This window comes from Phodopus roborovskii, unplaced genomic scaffold (assembly GCF_943737965.1).
Source record: "Phodopus roborovskii unplaced genomic scaffold, PHOROB, whole genome shotgun sequence".
Classification (NCBI taxonomy): Eukaryota; Metazoa; Chordata; class Mammalia; order Rodentia; family Cricetidae; genus Phodopus; species Phodopus roborovskii.
This window is the reverse complement of record NW_026126469.1, coordinates 7,880,761-7,904,086: the sequence shown is the minus strand read 5'-3', so window position 1 is coordinate 7,904,086 and position 23,326 is coordinate 7,880,761. Positions and strand designations below refer to the sequence as shown.

Genomic DNA, 23,326 nt, shown 5'->3' with positions numbered 1-23,326 from the left:
TTGTCTCTTCACTGTGTGAGGACACATGCGGGTGCCATGATATGATGAATGGGTCTTCACCAGATACTGAATTTGTTGGAGCTTTGATGTTAAATAGCTCTGCCCCCCAGAACAATGAGCGGTACATTTCTTCTGTTTATAAATTGCTAAATCTAAGGCATTTTGTTACAGAGGCCAAATTGCCTAATACTGTGGTTATGTTGAAATGCTTTAATAGGTATTAAGGCCAGGGACCGGAGCTTATCAACTCCTGCTCTCCAATGGCACTGAGAGCTGCGCAAATGCTCTAAGAGTCCATGTTCAGAGGACCATAAAGGAGGGCACAGAGGTGAGAGGGGCAGAGGAAAAGATAGCTCTGTGTGTGTGTGTGTGTGTGTGTGTGTGTGTGTGTGTGTGTGTGCGTGCGTGCGTGCGTGCACGTTGAAGGTTGCTGTGCATGTGTGTGGGTATGCACATGTTGAAGGTAGTTGTGTGTGGGTGTACATATGTCATGGAGTGTGTGTGGAGGTCCCTCACCTAACTGACCTGGAAGCCCTCTGGTGACCTCTGGCACTGCATGGCTCAGGCTGGCTGGCCCACAAGTTTCTGGGGAGACTCCTGGCATTGTCTCACATCATGCCCCAGGAGTTCTTGGATCATAGCAGCCATGACCCAATTCAAACTCAGGTCCTCACACTCCTGTGGCAAGACCTTTACTCATGGAACATTCTCTCTAACCACATGGTAACCTTTTATTGTTCAAATGCTAATTTTTTTTGTTTGTTTTGTTTTTTGAGACAGGGTTTCTCGGTATTGCTTTGGAGCCTGTCCTACCTCGAATTCACAGAGATCCGCCTACCTCTGCTTCCTGACTGCTGGGACTAAAGGCGTGCTCCACCAACACCTGGCTGTTTTTAACTGATATAAAAGCTGTACATCTTTATGGGGTACCAAGTGATATTTCTATACATGTATTTTGTACAGTGTTCAAATCAGGATAGCTGGGCTGGAGAGATGGTTGAGCAGTTAAGCGCATGTACTGTTATTTCAGAGGACTGGAGTTCAATTCCTGGCACCCATATCAGGTGGCTCACAACCAATTGCAACTTGAGCTCTAGGGATTGTGACGCCATGGTCTCTGTGGACATCTGTACTCATGTGTTTATACCACACACAGACACATACATATAATTCAAAATAAGAAATTGATTTAAAAAATCAGGGTAATTATGACAGACTCCTCCAACAATGATCATTTCTTTATGTTGGCAACATTCCAAATCCTTTCTTCTAGCTTCTTTCATAAAAAGGAAAAAGAATACCAAAGTTAGGTGTGGTGGCACAAGGCTACAATCTCTGTCCCTAGGAGGCAGAGGAAGGCAGGTTCTCTGTGATTCCTAGGCCAGCTTGACCTACACACTAAGATCCAAGCCAGCAAGAGACCTTGACTCAAAATAAGCAAGTAAGGGAGCAAGTGAGCTGAGCAACCCAGCAACACTGTTGATACCTACCGTCACCCTGGTGTGCCCAGAACTGGACAACTTCTCTCTGTCTAATTATAACAGCATCCATTAGCCAGCTTCCCAACCCTGCCCTCTGCACATTCTCCCCCATAGCAACACCACACTGTTCCTGTCCCCAGGAGGACGGGGAGACTGAGGTAGGGGTGAGAAGAGGGGTGGGTGGGGGCTGACCTGAGCTCCTCCCTGCGCCGGCGGATCAGTTCTTCATCTAAGCGGTGTATACAGGCCCCTTCACTTTTGATTTTCTCAAAGTGTTTTTTCACTTCTTCTCTCCATTCAGCCTGAGTGAGGAAAGTTTAACTTTGTAAATACTGCCGTTTCCTTCCCTGATGCGTCCTGATACATTTCCTCCCGTGTCTCTCCACACTTTTCCCCAACTTCCTACATAAACTTGCTCAGGATAAGTGATCAAGGAGCGCTCACGAACCAATGAGAAACACCTCTGGCTCCTGTAACTGCAAGCCCCATGCTCTGTCCTGAGTGCAGCTCTGTCTCTTCCAGAGAAACGGCATGGGGCACAGCAGTAATCACTTCTTGGACAAAGATGCTCAGCGGAAGTCAGGGTGGTGCATGTAGCATGGAGGCAGAAAACCAAACCCTGACACTGTACTTCACATGTCTATGAGGCCCTTAGTTTCTTCACATCTGCTACCACATTGGTTTTGCTTCGGAAAAAAGAATATACGGAACAGACTATCCCAGAGAAAGTATATGAAGAACAGTACACTGCACAGGAATATGATATGTACAGAAAGGGGATAGGAGAGGGAGAGGAGGGAGGGGAGGGGGAGAGAGGGAGGGAGGCAAACAATGGAGGACTCTGACAAGATCAGCGAGTCAAGGGAAGGATGCCTAGTATATGATTCAGGCCCATCAAAGGTACTTGCACTTCCAATGAGGTAAGGCAAATCGTTTAAAAAATCAAGGGAGGGGATGAATTTCACATTTGCGTCAGCAACAGAAAAACCACACAATAGCAGAAGTTGGAGGTAAAGAATTTTAGGGAAGGGGATCCAGAGTGGCTATTGAGGTTACACATCTGCTGTAAGCTCACAGAATGAGTAAGGACACTGTGCTCTTCATGGGACACAATTCCCAAGTCAGTTTCACACGCTGACAAAGCCCTGCTCGGTCAGGTCAGTTCAATAAAGTCTCCATTTAGCTGTTTTCTGGGAACTGATGTGTGGACTATCATGGCCAGAGCCTAACAAGGCAACTTCCCCGTGGGCCTGAAGGGTAAGCGAGCCATGTGCTCTCTCCGGGGACTGGCTGCTCCTTCATCTTGAGACATGCTAATAGACAGATATCTGGGTCCTGTGCACTGTGCAGTTCAGCTTTTAATTTCTGAGGAGGCGCCATGCAGCATGGCACCTTCTGAAGTGCCGTATCATTTGCACTCCCACCAACAGTCTGGCAGGCTCCGATCTTCCACACCACCAGTGACACTTGTCTTTAACCATCCTGATAACGGCAATCCCATTGTTCAGCAACCACCCAAAAGGTTTGAAATCAAGATATTGAAAGGAGATTAGTATGTAGCTCACTGCACTATCCGTGTCATCACTCTTCACTGACAGCTGTGATTAGAAGCCAGCATTGTCAGTCAATGCTGAGGATATCTTGTCAGCAGGTGAGAGGAAGCAAGACCACAGACAGAAGACTGCTATAGTAAGAGCAAAACGTGTGTGTGTGTGTGTGTGTGTGTGTGTGTGTGTGTGTGTGTGTGTGTGTGTGTGAAACGCCCAGTTACTCCCCATGGAGCAGAATAATGACAAAATAAATCACCTCCATCTTATTAATCTTAAAAGTTAATCAGAGGAAGCACTGAGAAGGCAATGATCCAATTCAGGCTGAGAGTTTTTATCTTCTAGGCAAGTAAATAACAGCAAGCAAACAGTGCACAGGGCACCTGTGTTCCTGGTTTTCACTAGATCTTCACGGGAACTCCTTAAGCAGGGGGAGAATGACTTTCCCCATTATTTAGACGAGTGGGGGGGGTCACATAGCATAAGGGCACAGTGTCAGGGCAGGGTTTAGAGTCAAGCCCCACAGCTTTCCAAAGTGCTTCACTAGCCAGCTCATAAATACTTCATCACCTTTAGCTGGAGATGGTCTCAATTTCAGACCTGGAACCATCAATGTATAAACAGTTGAAAAATTATTATAACTAGCAAAAATTATTGCATCAAGCAGACCAAGGACTATTGAGGGAGGAAACCATGGAGGAATTAATGAACAGAACAGACAGTACTGTACTCTGAACTCTGTTCTCACACGAGAGTCCCAAGGTAAGGGGATGAGATGGGGCCTTGGGGAGGTCAGGAGGTGTCTGTGTTGTGGTGTGGGTAAGTATCCTAGGAAGCAGGCTGAGCCTGGCCTGCCCTTCACCAGGACTGCTGGTCTTCCCATATCCCGGATCTGCTGGGGTTGGACTCATGCACATCTTTGCCTCAGAAATGTGGAGAATAAGTCTGTGTTGCTGACAAACCCCCATGGCTAGTAATTTGACCTGGCAGCCCACGTTAAAGAGGATGCCTAGTGTACTGTTCTCCTCTCCTTCCCTAACCTATATGTCCCTCTCCTGTCCCCAAAACAACTGTTAGTGAGGTCAACACTTACTTCATTTTGATTACTGACCCTGTAATGAAGGTGAGTTGGCCCACTGGGGGAGTAACTGGAGGAACTTAGTTGCTCTGTACAGAGTTTTGCATATGCAAAATGTTAACACTAGCTTGAGAACACTGAAATAAAACCTTTCAAAAACAATTTATTATTTTCATTTTATGTGCATTGGTGTTTTGCATATATGTATGTCTGTGTGAGGGTGTCATGTGGGTGCTGGGAATTGAACCTGGGTCCTCTGGAAGAGCAGCTAGTGCTCTTAACAGCTGAGCCATCTCTCCAGCCCCTTGAAGTAAAATCTTAGAATTTGACATTTTCCAAATATACATATTGTTAATTTGACTGTCTCAATGGCTTCTGACTTTGTGCTTCCACCAAAAGTTGCTTTTCAAAGTTGTGACATTACGTAGTTTGACAGTAAAGGGAGCAAAGCTGTTTGTAACCATATCCTACATTTGAAAGATTTCCCAGGTGGCTTTGCTGCTACTCTCTCTCTCTCTCTCTCTCTCTCTCTCTCTCTCTCTCTCTCTCTCATTTTCTGACACCAGTGACATTATTTATTATATGGCTTCTGACACCATGTCCCATGTCTGTGCTTCAACAGGAGTCCATCTGAGTGCATTGCGAGAAACACACAGGAGTGCCATGAATATGCCTCTTTGGTTTTCAAGATGTATTTTTAACACAGGTGGGCAGAGGCCCACAGCAGCCAGAACAGGACATCAGAATCCCTGGAGCTGGAGTTACAGGTGGTTGTGAGTAGGTCCTCCGTGAGCAAGTTAGCTGCTGAGCCATCTCTCTAGCCTCAACATTTCAACTTTATAATTAAGGTCTTTAATCCATTTTAAGTTGATTTTTGTGCAGGGTGAGACTGCAGGGTGTTCTGCAGATAAACATCCAGCTTTGCCAGCCCCATCAGTTGACTACATTTTCCCCTTACCCCCAGTTTATGTATGCATTTGTCAAAGCTGCAGTTTATTTCTGACTCTGGTCCACTAGTCTACATGGAAGCAGGCGCTCATCACTGTGTCTCTGTGTGTCATCTGAGGTCGGGTGCCGCGGTGCCTCCAGCAGCATTCTTTCTGCTTATGACAGCTGTGCTACACATGCTTCTCTATGATTCCATATGAATTTTAGGATGCTTTTTCCTATCTCTGTGAAAATTTCACTAGAATTTTGCTAGTAATTGCATTGAATCTGTAGATTGCTTTTGTTAATGTGACCATTTTCACTTTATTAATTCTGCCAATCCAGAATGATGGAAGGCTCTCCATTGTCTGGTGTATTCGTTAATTTCCTTTTTCATTGTCTTAAAGCTTTCATTGTACAAGTTTATTCCTAGGTATTTAATTTGGAGGAGCTATTGTTAATGGAATGTTCTTCCTAATTTCTTTCTCAACAAGTTAATTATTGTTTATATTTATAAAAGCTGCTGATTTTTGTGTGTTGGTAAAATTTTCAACTTTATTGAATGTGTTTATTAAATCTAAGAGTTACTTTTTGGCAGTCTACAAGGTCTTTTAAGTATAGAATCATGTCTGCAAATAGGGATAATTTCAGTTCACATTTAATCTTTAATCTTTACACATTTCTCTTGTCTTACTGTTTTGTTTTGTTTTTTTGAGACAGGGTTTCTCTGTATTGCTTTGGAGCCTGTCCTGGAATTTGATCTGTAGACCAGGCTGGCCTCAAACTCACAGAGATCCGCCTGCCTCTGCCTCCCGAGAGCTGGGACTAAAGGTGTGTGTGTGCCACAAACACCTGGCTTGCCTTACTGTTTTAACTAATCCTTTGAATAAGTAATAATAACAACATTAATTTGAGAAGAGACAGTGAATGCTGTTGTCATGTTTCAGATTTTAGAGGAAATATCTTCTGCTTTTTCCCATTTAGTATATTGTTGGATCCAGGTTTGTCATATATAATCCTTATTGTTTTGAGGTATGTTTTGTCTAATCCTAACTTCCTTCTCCAGGACTTAAAAAGCAGATTTATTTATTCATTCATTGTGTGTGTGTGTGTGTGTGTGTGTGTGTGTGTGTGTGTGTATCAGAGGACAAGTTGTAGGAGTCAGTTCTTTCTGTCCACTGTGTGGGTCCCAGGGACAGAACTCAGTCATCAGGCTTGGCAACAAGCACCTCAAACCACAGAGCCATCTCACCAGCTCCCCTCTAGAACTTATGTCCTTATGTCATGAAGGCATGCTGAACCTTGTCAAATGTCCTTTATGCATCACAAGAGACGATCATGTGATCTCTGCTTTAAGATCATTTTTATGGGTCTATTTATATGGTTCAGAGGATAAGAAGCTTTTTCTGGAACAATGAGACCGGATCCAGCTCCCATGTAATAAGGCAGACGCTCCCATTAAGGCCAGAAATGTCTTCTCATTTTCATTGTCTTCTCACTGACAGCCATTCTGACCTGGTGAGATAGAACTTCAAAGCAGTTTGGTTTGTCCCTGATGGCAGAGGATGCTGAGCACGTTTTCCAAGTATTCATTTGCCATTTCCAGTTCTCTTGAGAACTGTTTATTTGTTGTTATCTCATTACTGACTATCTTGGTATTTACTTTTTTTGGTCCCTTGTTTTTCTGGCTATTAATCTCTATCTGCTGTGGAGTTGGTACTGTCTCTTCAGTCTGGTGACTGGACGCACAGAAGCTTGTGAAATTCACAAAATCTCATGTGTCAGTCTTAGAGTTACTTCCTGTGCATTTGGAATCTTTTTCAGAATGTCCTTGCCTATTCTTGTATCTTTTTTTTAATTTTGTTTAATTTTATATAACAAAGTCCAATTAAATGAAAACAAACATTTATACACAATATTTGGGAATTTGGACGTCGTTCTTTGTTCTTGTATCTTTAAGTGTTTTCCTCTACTGTTCTCAAGGTTTTGGGTTTAGCATTAAGGCTTTTGGTCTGTTTTGTGCAGAGTATGTGTATGAGAGAGATGTAGCTTTCCTGTTGTCTACTTGTCTGCTGTGATGCAGCACCGTGCCCTTTTGCAGAGTCCAGATCAGGTATCATGATATTCCAGCACTGCTCTTCAGGACTCAGGTTCACTTCAGACTTTTTGATTTTTGTGTTTCCTTACAATTTTTAAGATTTTTTCCTAGTTTTGTAAACAATGTATTGGTATTTTGATGGGGAATGACTTGAATTTGTGGATCACTTTCAGGAATCTAGCTGTCTTAGATTCTGCTAGATTGCTTCCATGAAATACTATGGCCAAAAGCAATAGAGGAGAAAAGGGTTGGTTTGCTTACACCTCCACATTTGTAATCCACCACTAAAGGAAGTCAAAGCAGGAACTTAAGCAGAATAGGAAACTGGATGCAGAAACTGATGCAAAAGCCATAGAGGGATATTTGCATACAGGCTTGTTCCTCATGGCTTACTCAGACTGCTTTCTTATAGAACCCAGGACCACCCTGGGCTGGGCCCTCCCCAATCAATCATTAATTATAAAATTCCCTACAGCTGGATCATATGGAGACATTTTGATAATTAATATTCCCTCATTTCATGTCAAGTTGATATAACACTAGCTGGCACACCAGCTGACTTCACAACATTGCTTTTGCCAACCCTTGAGTGTAGAGATCTCCCTGCATCTGTCGTCTTCAGTCTCCTCCTTCTGTGTCTTCAGTGCAGTGTCTCTCATCTCTCCATCCAGGCTTTCTTCATTGTGAAGGAGATCTTAGTCTCTGGATTCTTTCTCAGTGAGTTGATATTGGATGACTAGAATGGCTGGTGACTTCTGTGTGTGGGTTTCCTACCCCGTGACTTGCTGAGAATGTGTGTTAGGTCTGAGAGTTTTCTGGTGGAGTCCTTTAAGGATAGGGCCCAGTTGTCTTCAAGTAGATACTATGATTTCTTCCTTTCCTACTTGAATCTCTGCTTCTTCTTTGGGCTCATTTCTCCTTTGAGCAGATGCTTTTCCTGTGAGACCTTTACCCACTGAGACAGGCTTGGTGTATGGTAAATGCCTAACACTAGCTCTCAAATTCTTATGTATCAGAATCGTATTATTGTCTTATAAATCATTGAGGACTCTACATAACATTTGTTTATGTGGTTAACACCTGATGATATTAGGATAGACATTAAAACTGTGAGTTATATACATGACCATAAAAGAAAACATTCTGCTTATCATCAGAGTTATATCCCCCATCATATACTTTCTAGAATATTCTGGATATACTTCTGAGAGAATAAGATTGAAAACAGAATAACTTAAGTTATTATGAAAATAGTTCCCTTCCTATAGTTGCTTTGAAGAAGTCTCAGGCTCCCCTGTAAGTGTCTAGACTGCATTCTGAGGGATGAAGAAGCTCCCCCAAGTCTCATTTGGAGAAGAAAATTACATTTTCCATGATTCTTATCTGTAAAGTGTGTAGATATCAATTTTCCCTATATGTTAGAATAACTTTTTTGCATTTAATTTAGTCTATTCTTAGTCAATAAATGTATGTAATAAAATGTCTCTTCTGAGAATAAGTCTTGGAAAAGATATTGGAAGCCATTGCAGAGACGGAGTTCACATTACAAAACACAAAACTCATTTTAGACACTTAATGACATTAATAACAAATGAGAAAAAACCATATGTATAATATGAAATTTAGTATTAACAATTCAGTTTTAAGCTGGGCATGTGGTGCAGGCCTGGAATCCCGGCTAGTTGGGATGCTAAGACATCCCACATTCAAAAATCTATCTGTGCTACAAAATGAGTTCAAGGCCAGACTGGGAAACTGGGAAACTTAGCAAGATACATGCATACATACATACCAAACAACACCAGTCTGAGGTATAGCTCAGTGGTAGAGTGATTGCCTAGCATTTAAGAAGACCTAAGCTCCATCCCTAGTATTGCCAAAATAATGATGATGATGATAATTTTGTACACACAAAGGTATAATTTAGGATCATCATGTTTATTTAGAAAGCTGCATTATTTTGGCTTGTGATCTTGCCTGGGTCTGGTTAGGGAAAGGAACCTCACCTCCAACCACTCCACATCCACAGTATAGTGGTCAGAGCACTATCCTTAGGACGCCTGCAGCCTTTTCACACAGAAGCCACACCATTCCCTTCTCCGGCTCCATGCCCTTATAACCCACTCTTGCAGAAGTGCTGGCGAAGAGGTGACTGTTGTCATCAGTCTCTCGAGTCCAGTCTGGTGACCTGTGACTTGTTCCAATGTGGTGCTCTATGGCAGGCATGACACAATGCAGCATGACAATCACCTGCTTGTTTGATCCACTTGTCACCATGACAAAATGGGATATGAGGAAGCCCTAGCTGGTCTGTGAAAGAATTAGTGGCCACATGAACGACAGAGGATCTCCTACCCAGATGTTCAACACACCTGCTAAGGTGGCCACCTGGAGTCACCTCCTGGTAACCTGGGAACTGCTTACAGACCTCTAGGTAAACTCAAGCCCGGAAAGAATTGCCTAGTTCCAACTGCCTATAGAATGGTAAGCTAAATAAATGCTTAATATTTATTTATTTATTTTAGGTATAAGTTGTGAAACTTATTTTAATTTTAATACATTGAAGGCTAACAGATACTTTAGACTACTTTTTATTTGAGACCACTAGGGCCTAATGCTGCTGTGGCTCTATCTGGTCCTTAAGTTCCTGCTTTTTTTTTTTCAGCTCTTATGCCTCAGAGTGGGCAAGGCCTTCAGGAGAAACTGCAGTAGTGCATGGCAGTCTTCACGTCCTCTGTCTCCTTCTTAAGTGATGCTGCCAGAATTCACCGCCATATTTACCACCTGTCGTAATTACCGATTCCCAGCAAACAGGATCATATAACTGCTGCATGGCTAACAGTGCTCCGTGGCTGATGATAGGAATGTGCTAGCTTACCTGAGACTTGAAGTAAGTTTCCTGTGGGGTGGCAAGCACATCCGCAGATGCAATGTCGAGATGCATGAGTGTCTGCCGAAAGGAAGGCCGGTTGCGAGGCTTACTCTGCCTAAGAGAAAGATAGTGTGTGCATCTCAGAGGGTGTGTCTGGGCAGGGGGCTGAGGCTGTATCTGCTTTATAAAATACACATTTTATTCCAACAATCATTATATCTCAGGCAATTCAGGCATACTGAAGTACAAAGGGAAAATAAGACTAAGATAAGCATCTGCTGATGACATAGAAAATCAGTTCGTGCTGCTAGGAACAGTGAATGGCCCTGGCTCTCGGCTGTCAGTACTGAAAACTGCTCCAAGACACCACCCAAACCCTCACTTATATTCTGGTTGGCCACACACAACTCTTTGAGCAGGGGCTGGCTCTACTTTACAGGGAGACACAGCCCTGATTTCATAGGTAACAAAATGTCAGGGCCAGAGTTTGACTCCAGGTCTAAGATTCCACAGTTCCTGTTGCTCCTCCACAATGTGGTTCCTTCCAAATGCTCTGTAGACATGCCCTTGCTCTTTCAGGGACATTTTAATGACTTTTTAGGAAGAAAGTAAGAGAGATTAACAGAAGAAAGGCATCTCTTACCATGTCTGCTTCATAAGGATTTTGAATCCATCCGGGCAAGTGGAGGGAACTGGGAGGTGCAAGCTGTTGCTCCCAACACCCCAGATGATGGCTGAAGAGTCCACATCCTTGTAGGGGATCTCCCCTGTCAGCAGCTCCCAAAGCACCACTCCAAAAGACCTGCAGCGGGCCAGACGTGGAAGGCAGTTCAGAGCGATGGACTCGCATGTCAGCGCTTTAACTAAAGGCTGTGTGGATGGTATATGTATGCAATCTCAGGCTGAGCTGGGAGGATCATGAGTTCAAGGACAGTCTGGGTACACAGCATGTTTCAGGCTACTCTGAGCTTTTTGATGGGACCTACATCATCAAGAAAAGTAAATTTTGTTTAATATATTTTACTCAAAAAAAGTGAGACTTATGCAATGCATCTCATAAAGCCTTCTACACTAAACTGTTATTCAAAAATAAACTTCCAGTTTTCCAGAAAGTTCAGCATATTAATGGGGATGCCTCAGATTGACTGTTTACTGGATATTGACCCCACCCTCCTTTAATTCTTCATTAGCATATCTCATATGGGGCAGACCTTAGAGAATCTGAAACAAGAATCAACCAGAATGGAGAGCACAGATGAATATTCCAGAAAGGAGAAGCATGGGGGTCAGAAACAACCCAAGCTCTCTCTGCAACAGCCATTTCCAGATTGACCAAGTAAAAATGTCTCAGGAAGCCTCTCCATAGAACTCCAAGTCAGAAGTCTCCTGGAGAAAGTCTGGCAAACTGGCAGGTATCCAGAGAGAAACCTCAATGCCCAACACCAGCCCTGCTTCTGAGATTGTGATGGAGCACCACTCACCATATGTCAACCTTCTCAGACACAGGCTCGTTCCGGATCACCTCAGGTGCCATCCACGCAACTGTACCAGCAAAGGACATCTTGGTGCTTTTATCACTGAGTTCCTTGGATGTACCAAAGTCTGAAATTTTGACTGCATCTGTGTGAGTCACTAAAACACTTTAAAAAGAAATAAAGACAAGTAATAGATCATTAGTGCTGATGAATGACTGACTCTTCATCCCCTACACCACCGAGTTCAGTTTACCACTCCTATTGCTCTTGGCCCCCACGTCAGAAACAGCATCACCTGCACCGGCCTGGCAGCTCAGCTCCCACCACTTGTTAACTGTGACTTCTTCCAGGTCTCCCCCTCTTCTAGGCCCATTTCTCTCTATATATACCATGAGCGAGGCCATGACATTAGGTGTGTATCACATTCGAGGGCTAAGAGGAGAACTGAGTCTTCTCCATGCCAAGGATGAGCACTAACACCCAAAGTTCAAGTAGGTTCCATCCAAGACATTCTTTGCTGTCCAGAGAGCCACTTACAACATGCCCTGCAACAAACTGCTTTTACTAGTCCTGTTGGTGTGTAAGATTAGAATACTGACAGCCCCCACTACACTGGCTCCACTAGAAGAAATTCACTTAATGAGTTAGAATTAGTGAGTTAGGGTGCTGGACCCTAAACAATATAGAGGCCTATTTCAACAACATGAGCCAGGAGTGGTGGCATGCACCTTTAACTCCAGCCGTCCAAAAGTAGAAGCAGGTAGGTTTCTGAGTTTGAGGCCATCCTGGTTTATATAGTGAGTTTCAGGCTCTCCAGGGTTACACAGTGAGACCCTGACAAACATACAAATGGACAAACAAATTCACCCACCCTCAACACCCCACAGAAAAACAAACACATAAAAATACAACCAACAAGAGTCAAAACATTCAAACAGTATCTAATATAGGGAAAGAAGACAGGGAAATCTGAACTCCATCCTCCCTGTTCTGTTTGCCTTACTCACACCCCACCTATCAAATGGCTCTCTGTGTACTGAGCAGCTTGGTGTTGGATTATTTTGGGATACCTTCATCTACATCTACCTGGAATATAAAACTAACATCATTTAGGACTTTCTGACTTTATGGGACAGCTGAGGCAACTAAACTGACGTGTCAGGTGCCATGGTTAGAACACATGATGGTCACTGGACAGACAGACACTGGAGAAGCCTCTTCTGCAGCAGTGGCATGATGTGCGGGAATGGACCTAGGCAGTCATCAAAGACAGCCGAACACTGTGACTGGGGCTGGGGAGATGCTCCATTGGTCAAGTGCTTGCTGCACAGCGTGAGGACCTCCATGCAGATCCAGCATCCACATAAACTCAGGCTCAGTGACACTCGGAGTGGGCCAGGCATATCCTGGGGGCTTGCTGGCCAGCTAGTCTAGCTGAATTGGTAAGCTTCAAGGTTCAGTAAGAGACCCTGTCTCAACAAATAAGGTAGAGAGTGATAGTAAAGACACCCAGTGAAACCTCTAGCCTCCACATATACACACACAGGCTAGTATACTTGTACACACAATGGGAGATGACATTCTGTAAATATGTCTCTGTTATTGGTTAATGAATAAAGCCCTGTTGGCCAATAGGAAAGCAAGATAGGCAGGACTAGGAGATAAGGAGGATTCAGGAAGAGGAGGAGATTCAACATATAGGACCAAGAGAGCAGAACTCCAGACCCTCTCTCCGGTAAGATAAGACCACGTGGAAACACTTAGATCAATAGAAATGGGTTAATATTTAAGACAGAGCTAGCCAATAAGTAATGCTAGTAACAGGCTAACAGCTTTATATCTAATACAGTGCCTCTGTGTGTTATTTGGGGCTGATGCAGCTGTGGGACCAGGCTGGCGGAAGACTACTCATAACATCTGTACACACAGAATCAAAACACACACACACACACACAAGAACTTTTCTGAGATGAAGGTGGGGTCATAGTGATTATAAATTTAAGCATGTAGCAAAACTTCCTATTCCAACAAGCCAGATTTATCATTGTCTTCTTAAAGTTTGCCTAAAACTCAACATGTCTGAGTCCGAGATCCATGAGTCTTGGCTGAGTACCAGTTTCTCTTATGTACAATAAGAAACATGATATTGCTACATCTAGCTCATGACTTTTTCCAGGATCAAATAGGATGTGATGATGAATAAAGCTGTTGAAAACCATGAACAAATGATGGGAATATATTTTTGAGGTTGCTGACTTTCTTTCTGAGATGGTGGCTCACATAGCCTAGCTCTGGAGATGAGGCTGGGCTTCAGACTCTTGACCTTCCGTCATCTGCTTCTTGAGTTCTGGGCTATAGACATGTACCACATCTCTGACCCAAAATGTGATTAAAAGCAATGCTTAGGATAGGGGCTACTGGGAGGATGTCATTTTACCAATTCCTTTCTTTTATACAATGTGGGGAATTGAATAAATATTTTTCCTAAAGTGGCTATCAGTTCTCAATTATAATTTGAAAGTAGAAATGACTAGAAAGAACTCCAATATTTACACAATTACTTTTCTTATAGCCACTGGGAACCTTGCCCCTGCTCGTTTCTTCCCCAGAAGCTCAAAGCCACATATGTAGGCACCTCAGATAAGTGCACAGAACCTGAGCTCACATCTGTGAAGACACCTGTCTCTCCGTGGGCTGGGGACAGAAACAACCATTCCATTGCTGAGCTGTATTACCAACCTACCTGTTTCTTCTCATTCAGCCATTTCCATTCTGTTGTGTTACAAACGCTTCTGGAAGTCAGTTCATTTTTTTTTTTTTTTTTTTTTTTTTTTTTTTTTTTTAAGCACAGGGAAACAACAAACCAAGCTTCCAAACGGGAAGACTGGCATTAATGGTTTGAGGTGATAAAAGATGGCTACTTCAGATAGTAATGAAGTTTGTGGCACAGTTGTACAATCTAAAAGCCACAGAAAGGGAAGGCTTGGGTTATGTACCTGGCTGTTTCGCCCACATAGATCAGTGATAAGCAGCTACCTACTGTGTGACTAAAATCGAGTTATAAGCCAGAACCTCATCTTTGTTTGATGAAAACTCATTTCCACATAACAAAATAGATGGACAACGGGCTCTAGGACTCACTTTGGTGACTTGAGGTCACGATGTATGATTTTATGGAGATGGAGATAATTCATCCCACTAGCAATTCCTGTGGACCAGTCGACGAGCAAGCGAGGTGTGATCTTCCTGCCAGCTCGCAAGACCTCATAAAGCTGTCCATGGGCACAGTACTCCATGATGATGCAATAGCATGGGGCCTGAGTGCAAACACCCCTTTGAAGAGAACATAACAAGTACATGAATACAGACAAATATGCACACATACATATCTATATCTCCAGAGTGCTTAATAAGGGCCTACTCCTTGCTCAAATGACATTAAAACTCATATAGATAACAGTTCTGTTTTGTTTTTGTTCTTTTGAGACAGAATTTCTCTGTGGCTTTGGAAGCTGTCATGGAACTAGCTCTTGTAAACCAGGCTGGCCCTGGATTCACAGAGATCTGCCTGCCTCTGCCTCCTGAGTGCTGGGATTAAAGGCATGTGCCACCACTGTGGGACTTAGATAACAGTTCTTGATTCTTAAATAGTTACAGTATCTTTCTGGTCTACCAGTTTTCTCAGAGTGGAATGGTGTCACAGGAGACAGCCAAATTAGTGCAGGCTGCTACTATCTAAACAATAATAAAACAGAAACTGCTTATGTACCTACTAGGAAAACTGTTCTACAGACTTTCTTCTCACTGTGACAAACAAGGAACAATCATCCGACCAGTCCTCTACTGTGATAAGGCCCCCTAGGCAGCCAGAAATAACAGCTTTATCATCACCTCTAATTGCTACCTTCTCTTCACTTAGGATGGAATTTTATTAGAAACAGTCAGGTTGGGTTTTCTTAAAAAAATAAGAAGGAAAATGACTTGTTTTCTTTTACTTTCTTTTTATGTGTGGTTCTTACTAATTTCAAAGCAATCTATAAACAAAGGGAAAAAATGTACCAAAATCCAACCATGCCTTCCAGATAGTCTTGAATATAATTCATTGACCAAAGCAACCAATGGCACAATGGCTGTAAACATGACACTGCACGATGACCCTAGAGTGGGGCATCATCAACTCACTATTGTTAGATGAATCAAGTGTATTCAGCTTAGAGAGTTGGGCTCCAGAACAGGAACTCAAACCTAACAATGCTGAAAGATGTGGCGTAGGTATGAGGTTGGATGGGCAAGGTGGAGAAAACAGTAGGAAGGAAAAGACAGCAACTCACTGTCTCCTCTCAAGACAGCTTCTACTTCCTGTTACCCAGACATACTCCTGGGAAGCTCTCTGACCAGTGACACATAGCTCACTGAATTCCAGAAGGCACACCACCGTCAATGCTAGGGAGCTGGGTTTCAAAGTTCTTGGTACAGTCTTCCATGAAGGAAAGAGAGTGTGCAGAAGGCATCATTTAAGGAAAGGACAGTGGTCTCCATTTGTCTGTCTGCTGAAAACTATATGCCTGTTAACTCAAAATGCATCGGCTCTGGAAATTGCAGCTAGCCTTTGTGGCACTTCATTTTCATCAGGGAAGTCGATGACAGAACTACAACAGTGGCTGTCATCTGCTGTCCTACTGCTGTGCTGCCTTCCCACCTCCCCTCCCTGTGGTGAGAGGAACCTAACTAAGACTTATCAGTCACATGGCATTTTTCCTCATGATAGCAGTTCCACAGAGGAAGAGCCCTTGGGGCTGCTGAGGAAAGTTGCTCCTAGGTTAAGGGAGAAGTTGTAAGTGTTTCCATGTCCACTAAAGCCTCAATGGTTATAACAAACTATCTCCCAGGAGTTTAAAATGCAGTCAAACATGCCAAAAGTAATTTCCCATCTTTTGTCCCACTTGGGCCACAATCCCTGCTCTTCATTCTTCCTCTTTTAAAGTCAGTTCTTTTCCCTTGTCCAGGCTTGTGGGATGGAGGACATAAAGACAGATAAGGGAGGGGGTCAAGGGAGAGGTTTAGGCAGCCATAAACCCAGCTAAGCTGGCACTTAGTACTTCCAGACTCAGTGCTGCAGTGCATTGGCGGGACAGTGGTGAGCATAGCCACCTTCCAACTATAGTGCTTTCCACAGGTTTACCCCTGGCTGGCCTCTTCAATTAGGAGCCTTAAACTGTGCATAATAACCCCACGTGTAGGGGTTAGAAAACATCTGGTAATGGTAAAGGTTTCTGAATGTGCAATGAGTAAAGTTAATCCAAAATCAAATGTACGGTGAATCTGAGTGCATCACAACTTCCCTGCGGCCCTACTTCCCTTTGCACTGTGCCTGCTATCAGCACATAACACCAACAAACACTGTAAAAGCTCAGCTCAGACTAGGACTACACATTATGAACTACAGAGTTTGTACTGTATGGTTTTCTGTTCTTATAGAAAGATAATAATAATGGAAAACAAACACTTTTAGCATTTTCTTGCTTTAATTCTTCAGCATGTAAGTGCTAATTAGTCTACCTTTGGATTACACTGTGTTATGCTTGATTTTATTTCTTGTACCCATGCATGTGTGTATGTGTGTATGCAGGGGTGCTGACCTATGGGCATGTATGGAGGTCGGTGGCTGACATTAAGGTGTCCTCATCTTGTTTCTTGAGACAGTGTCTCCCACTGAGCCTGGGGCTTGTTGTTTTATCCATACTGGCCAGTCTGTGACCACCAGGAATACATCTCCACTCTCTCAGCACTGGGGTTACAGGCATATACCCTCATATATAGAGATTAGGGAGCTGGGATTCAAACTTGGGTCTTCAACAAGAACTTTACTCTCTGATCCTCTCCCCAGCCCTAAAATGCTTGATTCAAAAGTGATTATTTGGGTTGCTGACTTGAGATTCATAAAAGGCCATTAAATTAATTTTTCCTTGAGATTAGGAAAGAATTTCCAGAGATTCTTGAGACATCCCTGAACACACTTCTGTCATTTTGTACTATGTATTTGTGTGAGTGTTGTTCTTAGTACTGACAGCTGTGAAATCGTATCAGGCAACTCTGAAAAACTGGAGATATTCTACTTCCAAAAGTATTATTTAGTCAAGATGTAACTTTTTATGTAAAAACAAACCAACACATCATCTAATTAGCATGGGAAGTTCCTTAGTGCTTAAAAATTGGTAAAAGCATATATACATTGGAGAAGTGTTAAAAATAAATTTGTGATTCAATATTAGTAAATGCTTGGCTTATATGTGCAAGAAAGGGATGAGGCAAAGCCTGAGGCTATAGTGTAAAGATGCCTGTCTTTATAAGTTACTTTTTAAGAAGGAGTTCTTGGAAACTAATAAATATATGCCATCCAGGGACCAGCTCTATTGAATCTTATCTGAGTTTCAGGACGCTGTTTTGGATTACCATGAGTGATCTTTGACATGCTATTGGTGAGGCTGATCTACAGTGTGACAAGATTCTCCTTCCTCCTCTCTGGTCTGTGTGCATTATGTATAAACAGCACATGCCCCTGCAAAGGTGAACTAGATTAAAAGAGTTTGAGGGCATGACTCAGGCTTGCTAGAACTTTAGCACCCTACCAGAGCCCCTAGTACTGTGCTAAGCCTATCAAGGGCTTTTGAAATATCTTCCAAAGCAGGAACTTATGTGTGCATGATAGAGGAATTTCTCTCAAAACCAAAACAAAAATCCCCCTCTAAAACCAGTACCTAAACAAAGCCAGCCAATTGGCTAAATAACCAAGCAGACAGCAGGACAAAGTGAGTTGACCTACTTGAATGCAATGATGTTGGGGTGTTTCAGCTTCCTCAGATGCTTGATGTCCGTCTCATTTTGTTCTCTCACTTTCTTGATGGCCACCTCCTCTGCTCGGAATTTGCCCAGGAAGACAGCTCCCTGGGCTCCACTCCCCAGCCATTGCAGTTCTGAGATCTCCTCAAATGGCACTTCCCAAGTATCTAGGCACATGAGTGAGAAGCAAGCTTAGAACCCTTTACTGAGGACATACCACATATCAGAGACTTGTACAGTGATTTGCATATGCCACGTTTAACTATTTTACCACCCTGCATTTTTTTAAAACCCACTAATTACTATTTGTGTGTGTGTGTGTGTGTGTGTGTGTGTGTGTGTGTGTGTGTGTGTGTGTGTGTGTCTGTGTTCATGAGCCTGTGCATACAAACATCACATGGAGGTCAGAAGACAATCTTTGGGAGTCAGCTTCTTCCTCCATTCCAGAATCTGGTAATAAACTCAGGTCCTTAGGCTTGCATACCAAGTGCTTTTGCCTACTGGCCTAATCACAATTAAAGATGGGAACCCTAAGGCACAGGGTTGAATAACTACTCAGGCCTTAGATGGGCAATGCAGGAGCGGCCCATTCTAGGGACAGCATTGTCCCCATTCTCCTTACATTGCTGTGCATGCCGGAGCTGGGATGGCCTTGGCTATTGTGCACAACCTGTCCACCCATATTACTACAGTGCTTTCAACTTTTGCTTTCTTTTAAATAATATTTTAAACAGTTTTATTCCTGTGTATACATATGTGTCTCTGTGAAAGTGTCACACACACAGGTGCCTTTGGAAGCCCAAAGAGGGTGTTAGCTTCCCTGGAGCTGGAGTTAAGGTGATTGTGAACTAACTGATCTGAGTGCTGGGAGCTGAACTTGGTTCCTCCTGCAAAGAGCAGTACAAGGGTTCAATCCTAAGGATTGGTATTACTGGTAATTCATTTTGTATTTATCTTTTTCTGTATTAATTTTAAAATATAAGCTTTTATCATTTTCATAATGAATAAAATGTTATTTTATTTTATTTTTGAGACAGGGTCTCAGGTAGCTCAGACTGGCCTCTGTATAACAGAGGATGACCCTGAACCCCTGACCCTCCTGCCTCTACTTCCCCAATCCTAAGCTTACAGGCATGTACCACCACTCACAATTTAAGAAACTATTTTAAATAAGACACTTCAGAAATTCACCAAAGGGTACTTTTATCTTACAAGACCTAAGAAGGAATGCACACATTGGTCCTCCTCAATGTCCCCTTTCCCTTCTGAACAGAGCATTACTGCAAGGAGTGAATACCACAGGGCCCGGAGCCCCAGTGTAAGGAGGACAATGGCCTCAGTTTAAAGGTCAGGAGATTCCAGCCTCACCAGCAAATGGCTTGTGAACCACCAATGAATGTAGCCCTGCGTTCTTGGCTGTGAAGCACCATCACAGTCATCAGGGGGTAGGGAGAGTTACTCAGCATCCGGGAGACAGAGGTACCCTCTTCAGTTCTCTCAGGTCATAATAACAATGGCTAATGCCTGACCATAACTTAACGGAAGACCATTAACATAACCACAAGCCACTCTCCAGCCCCCACACTGCAACTGTACAGAGTAGGAAAAGATACAGTGGACTCTGAGTAAATGTTCTGTCCTATTGAAATGAACAGACGCTATATAACAACCAGTCTCTCAGAAATATACACAGCTCCCAAATGTGGAATCACCAAAGAAGCAAATGATGCCCAGTGAGATTTGGAAGAACCACAAATTGTAGGCTAGCCTATTGTAAATATGTTTAAGGGGCTTTTGATTTTTTTTAAAAAAAAATTAGTTATTATAGTGAGGATATGCATATGTGCATGTATGTGTGTATGAATGTGTGTGTGCATATAAGTGTATATATGTGTGTGTGCACATGAGTATGTATATGCATGAATGTATGTGTGTGTGTAAAGTATGTTCTCTCCTTCTACCACAAGTTCTGAAGATTGAACTCAGGTTAAGCTTATATAGCAAATTCTTATTTTAAAAAAAAAACCAAATTATTTAGTACGTTTTATACTTTATGTTTATGTGCATGTACCAATAATGCATTTGGATACAGAGATCTCCAAGAAGAGACAAATTAGCCCAAGACTGGACAAGCAGAGGCTCCAAGAACCAAATATATCTTATTATGAAAATAGATTTTTAGTTGGTTCTGTGAGAGGCAGAGAACAAAACTCTTTTAAAACAAATTAAGACTAGGGATGGTGAGACATATCCATTATCCCAGCATTCTGGAGGCTGAGGCAGAAGGGCTGCTGGGAGTTAGAGGCCAGATTGGGCAACATAATGAGTCCAAGGATAGCCAGGGCTACAAAGCAAGACTCTGTCCCCCCCTAAAAAACAAAACAAAATTTACAGATGAATAAATAAACAAAGGGCTCAGGTGTAGCTCTGAAGCAGAGCATCGTCTGGTATGTGTGGAACTCTGGGTTTGAACCTTAGAAAGACACACACCCCTCCCCAATATTATCTTCTGACCTCGACATGTTCCACCCCCCCCCCAGGTACATACACGTACATACACACACAAAACAAAATACATAAAAATAAAGTAACAGACCACATACATTGTAGTTTATAATCACTAAAAGTACAAACAAGTGTCAAACCAAAGGGATTGCTTAAAAAATATCAGCACATTTAAATAATTATATATTATATGGCCATTAAAAATTATGCTTGCTGGGGCTGGAGAGATGGCTCAGTGGTTAAGAGCACACTGGCTGGTCTTCCAGAGGTCCTGAGTTCAATTCCTAGCAATCACATGGTGGCTCACAACCATTTCTAGGGGGATCTGATGCCATCTTCTGGCATAAATTCCTACAAGAACACTCATACATTAAAAAAAGAATATGCTTGCTGAAGGGGTCTGGAGTATATTTCAGTGCTAGAGCCTTTGTCTACCATATGCAGGGCACAAGTCATTTCCATTTCAGAAATGGAAAATCCTTTACAACATGAAGTAAACATATACCTTTCTTTTTTAGTGCTAGAGGTCCCCAAAGCCCTGAGCACACTGGTTGAGGGTTCTAGTACTAAGCTAAATCCACAGGCCCTCATGTTTTCCCAGCCATGGTCTTAGTAAGTTGCTTAGGCTACCCTTGAAATCACTATCATAGCCCAGGATGACTGAATTGTAACCTTCCTGCCTCAGGCTCTCAAGCAGGTGGAGTTATTGCCATGAGCCACCAAATGCTATTTTGCACACACATACACAGGCACGCATGCATTCCTTCAGAAGCAGGTCCAGCTGAGGGAGGACTGGGTACCAGCTGCCCAGCACCTGGTCCTGCAGGGTGGATTCTGTGCCCACTGTGGGCCTCAAGCAGACACATTTATGGTTTTTGAGACAGTGTCTTATTACATAGTACAAGCTGATCTAGAACCACGGTGTAGACCAGGCTAGATCTAAACTTATGATTCTTCTCCATCAGCCTTGCAAATACAGAGATTAAACATGTACCACTATGTCCAGCCTGACACAGTCTTAAGTTATTAGTGATTATTGTTCCTAAGATAAGGATGATAGATTGTTTTAATTTTGGCGGGAACCGGAGTCATTTCCTTTTAGGCAGTAAACTATTTACAACACCAAGAACATGTGCTTCTTTTACTTAGAACTGGAATGTATGAATGAATACATGCTGCATGGTGATGGGAATTTAAGACTCAGGATTTTAGAAATTATACACTTCTCAAACTTGGCTAGAGTCCTCTGCTCTCAAAGTGCTAGGCTGCTGTGCCCTTGCTGCAAGGTAAGAATTCCTTTTATTACAATGTAGGGCAGGTCTGGCATTCTAAGGGATAGCATGGTACCAGTTTGGTTTTGAATTAGTCTGGTGGCCATCAAACTTGTTTAGAGTTGACCTTTTTTTTTGTTGTTGATTTTGTTTTTTTGGATGGTGGTCTCATTATGTTGTTTAGGATTGGCCTAGCTGACCTCAAGTAATCCTCCTGCCTCAGCCTCTGAACAGTGGGGACTAAAAGGCACACTACCTACTGCGCCTGACTTTGACCATGAGACTTTTTGGTACTATAAATTATCAGTAAGAAACATAGACTCACTCATATGTCAATTATTCATAAGTTATAGTTCTATACAACTATATTAAAATATTAACAATCATCAAAGATATGTATGAGAATAGAAATCTTAAATGAGACAAAGCAAATGGGAACTCTAATGCTTCATCTATGACCATATGCATGTACTCTATTCTATACACTGTATAGTTTGGCTTTAGGTAAAAAGGAACCTCCAAGTATGACTTTGTTCTATTGGGAAAGGGTGGTCACCTGACCTCACTGTTGGTCTATTCCTTAAGATTACTCAGTTACTGGTGGCGGTGGAGTTAGTGTGGTCCAGGAAGTACCTTCCCAGGACACGTGTTCTAGCTTACCTTGCTGCTGCAGCTTGTAATCGGTGGAATATGCTTTCCCGATGATGTTCCACACGGGCCTGAGGCATCCAAACAGCCCTTCGAGAAACCCACCCCCGCCACTGCCTGACCTGCTGAACTGAATCTTGATGTCTTCCGTCGCGTTTGTGCTGTCCCCATCCACAGTGCTGCTGTTCCCCAGAGACACAGTCATCTCTGATTCATCCTGTTCCCTCAGCTGAAGGACACTGTTTTCAAACTGGCTCCTGGAATCTTCGCTTACACTGGTCAGCACTGCTGTAGAGATGGGGCTGCCTGTGATATCCATCAGTTCTGGCTGCATAGCCTTCTCCTGGAGGTCCTCAGGGAGGTTGGGTAAAGGCTGGTTCCCCACAGCTGCAAGCTCATTCTGTCCACTGGAGGTTTTGTTCTCAGTCAAGGGCAGGTGTGGTGAAAAGGAGCAGCTCAGGTGCTCCTGAGGGTTGGCCATTGTGCCATGAGGGTGACCCAGGTCCTGAGATGACACTCAGATGGCAATGGAGGTCTGATGCAAGAGGGGAATCCAAAACCTGGAGGGAAAAAGAGAACGTGAG

At 43.0% G+C, this 23,326-nt stretch overlaps 1 protein-coding gene across 3 annotated transcripts in view; it reads right to left on the bottom strand.

The window, feature by feature from the left end:
• The window catches only part of Map3k13 (mitogen-activated protein kinase kinase kinase 13), a 135,048-nt gene that overhangs the window by 12,017 nt on the left and 99,705 nt on the right, over positions 1-23,326 (bottom strand). For all 3 annotated transcript variants that reach the window (XM_051191192.1, XM_051191193.1, XM_051191191.1), the window contains 7 exons: positions 22,755-23,302; positions 18,302-18,485; positions 14,620-14,811; positions 11,485-11,643; positions 10,647-10,805; positions 10,010-10,118; positions 1,674-1,783 (listed from right to left, as the gene is read on the bottom strand). In XM_051191192.1, coding sequence (XP_051047149.1) covers positions 1,674-1,783; positions 10,010-10,118; positions 10,647-10,805; positions 11,485-11,643; positions 14,620-14,811; positions 18,302-18,485; positions 22,755-23,223 — 1,382 coding nt within the window. In that variant the 5' untranslated portion in view covers positions 23,224-23,302. The remainder of the gene's footprint in view (positions 1-1,673; positions 1,784-10,009; positions 10,119-10,646; positions 10,806-11,484; positions 11,644-14,619; positions 14,812-18,301; positions 18,486-22,754; positions 23,303-23,326) is intronic.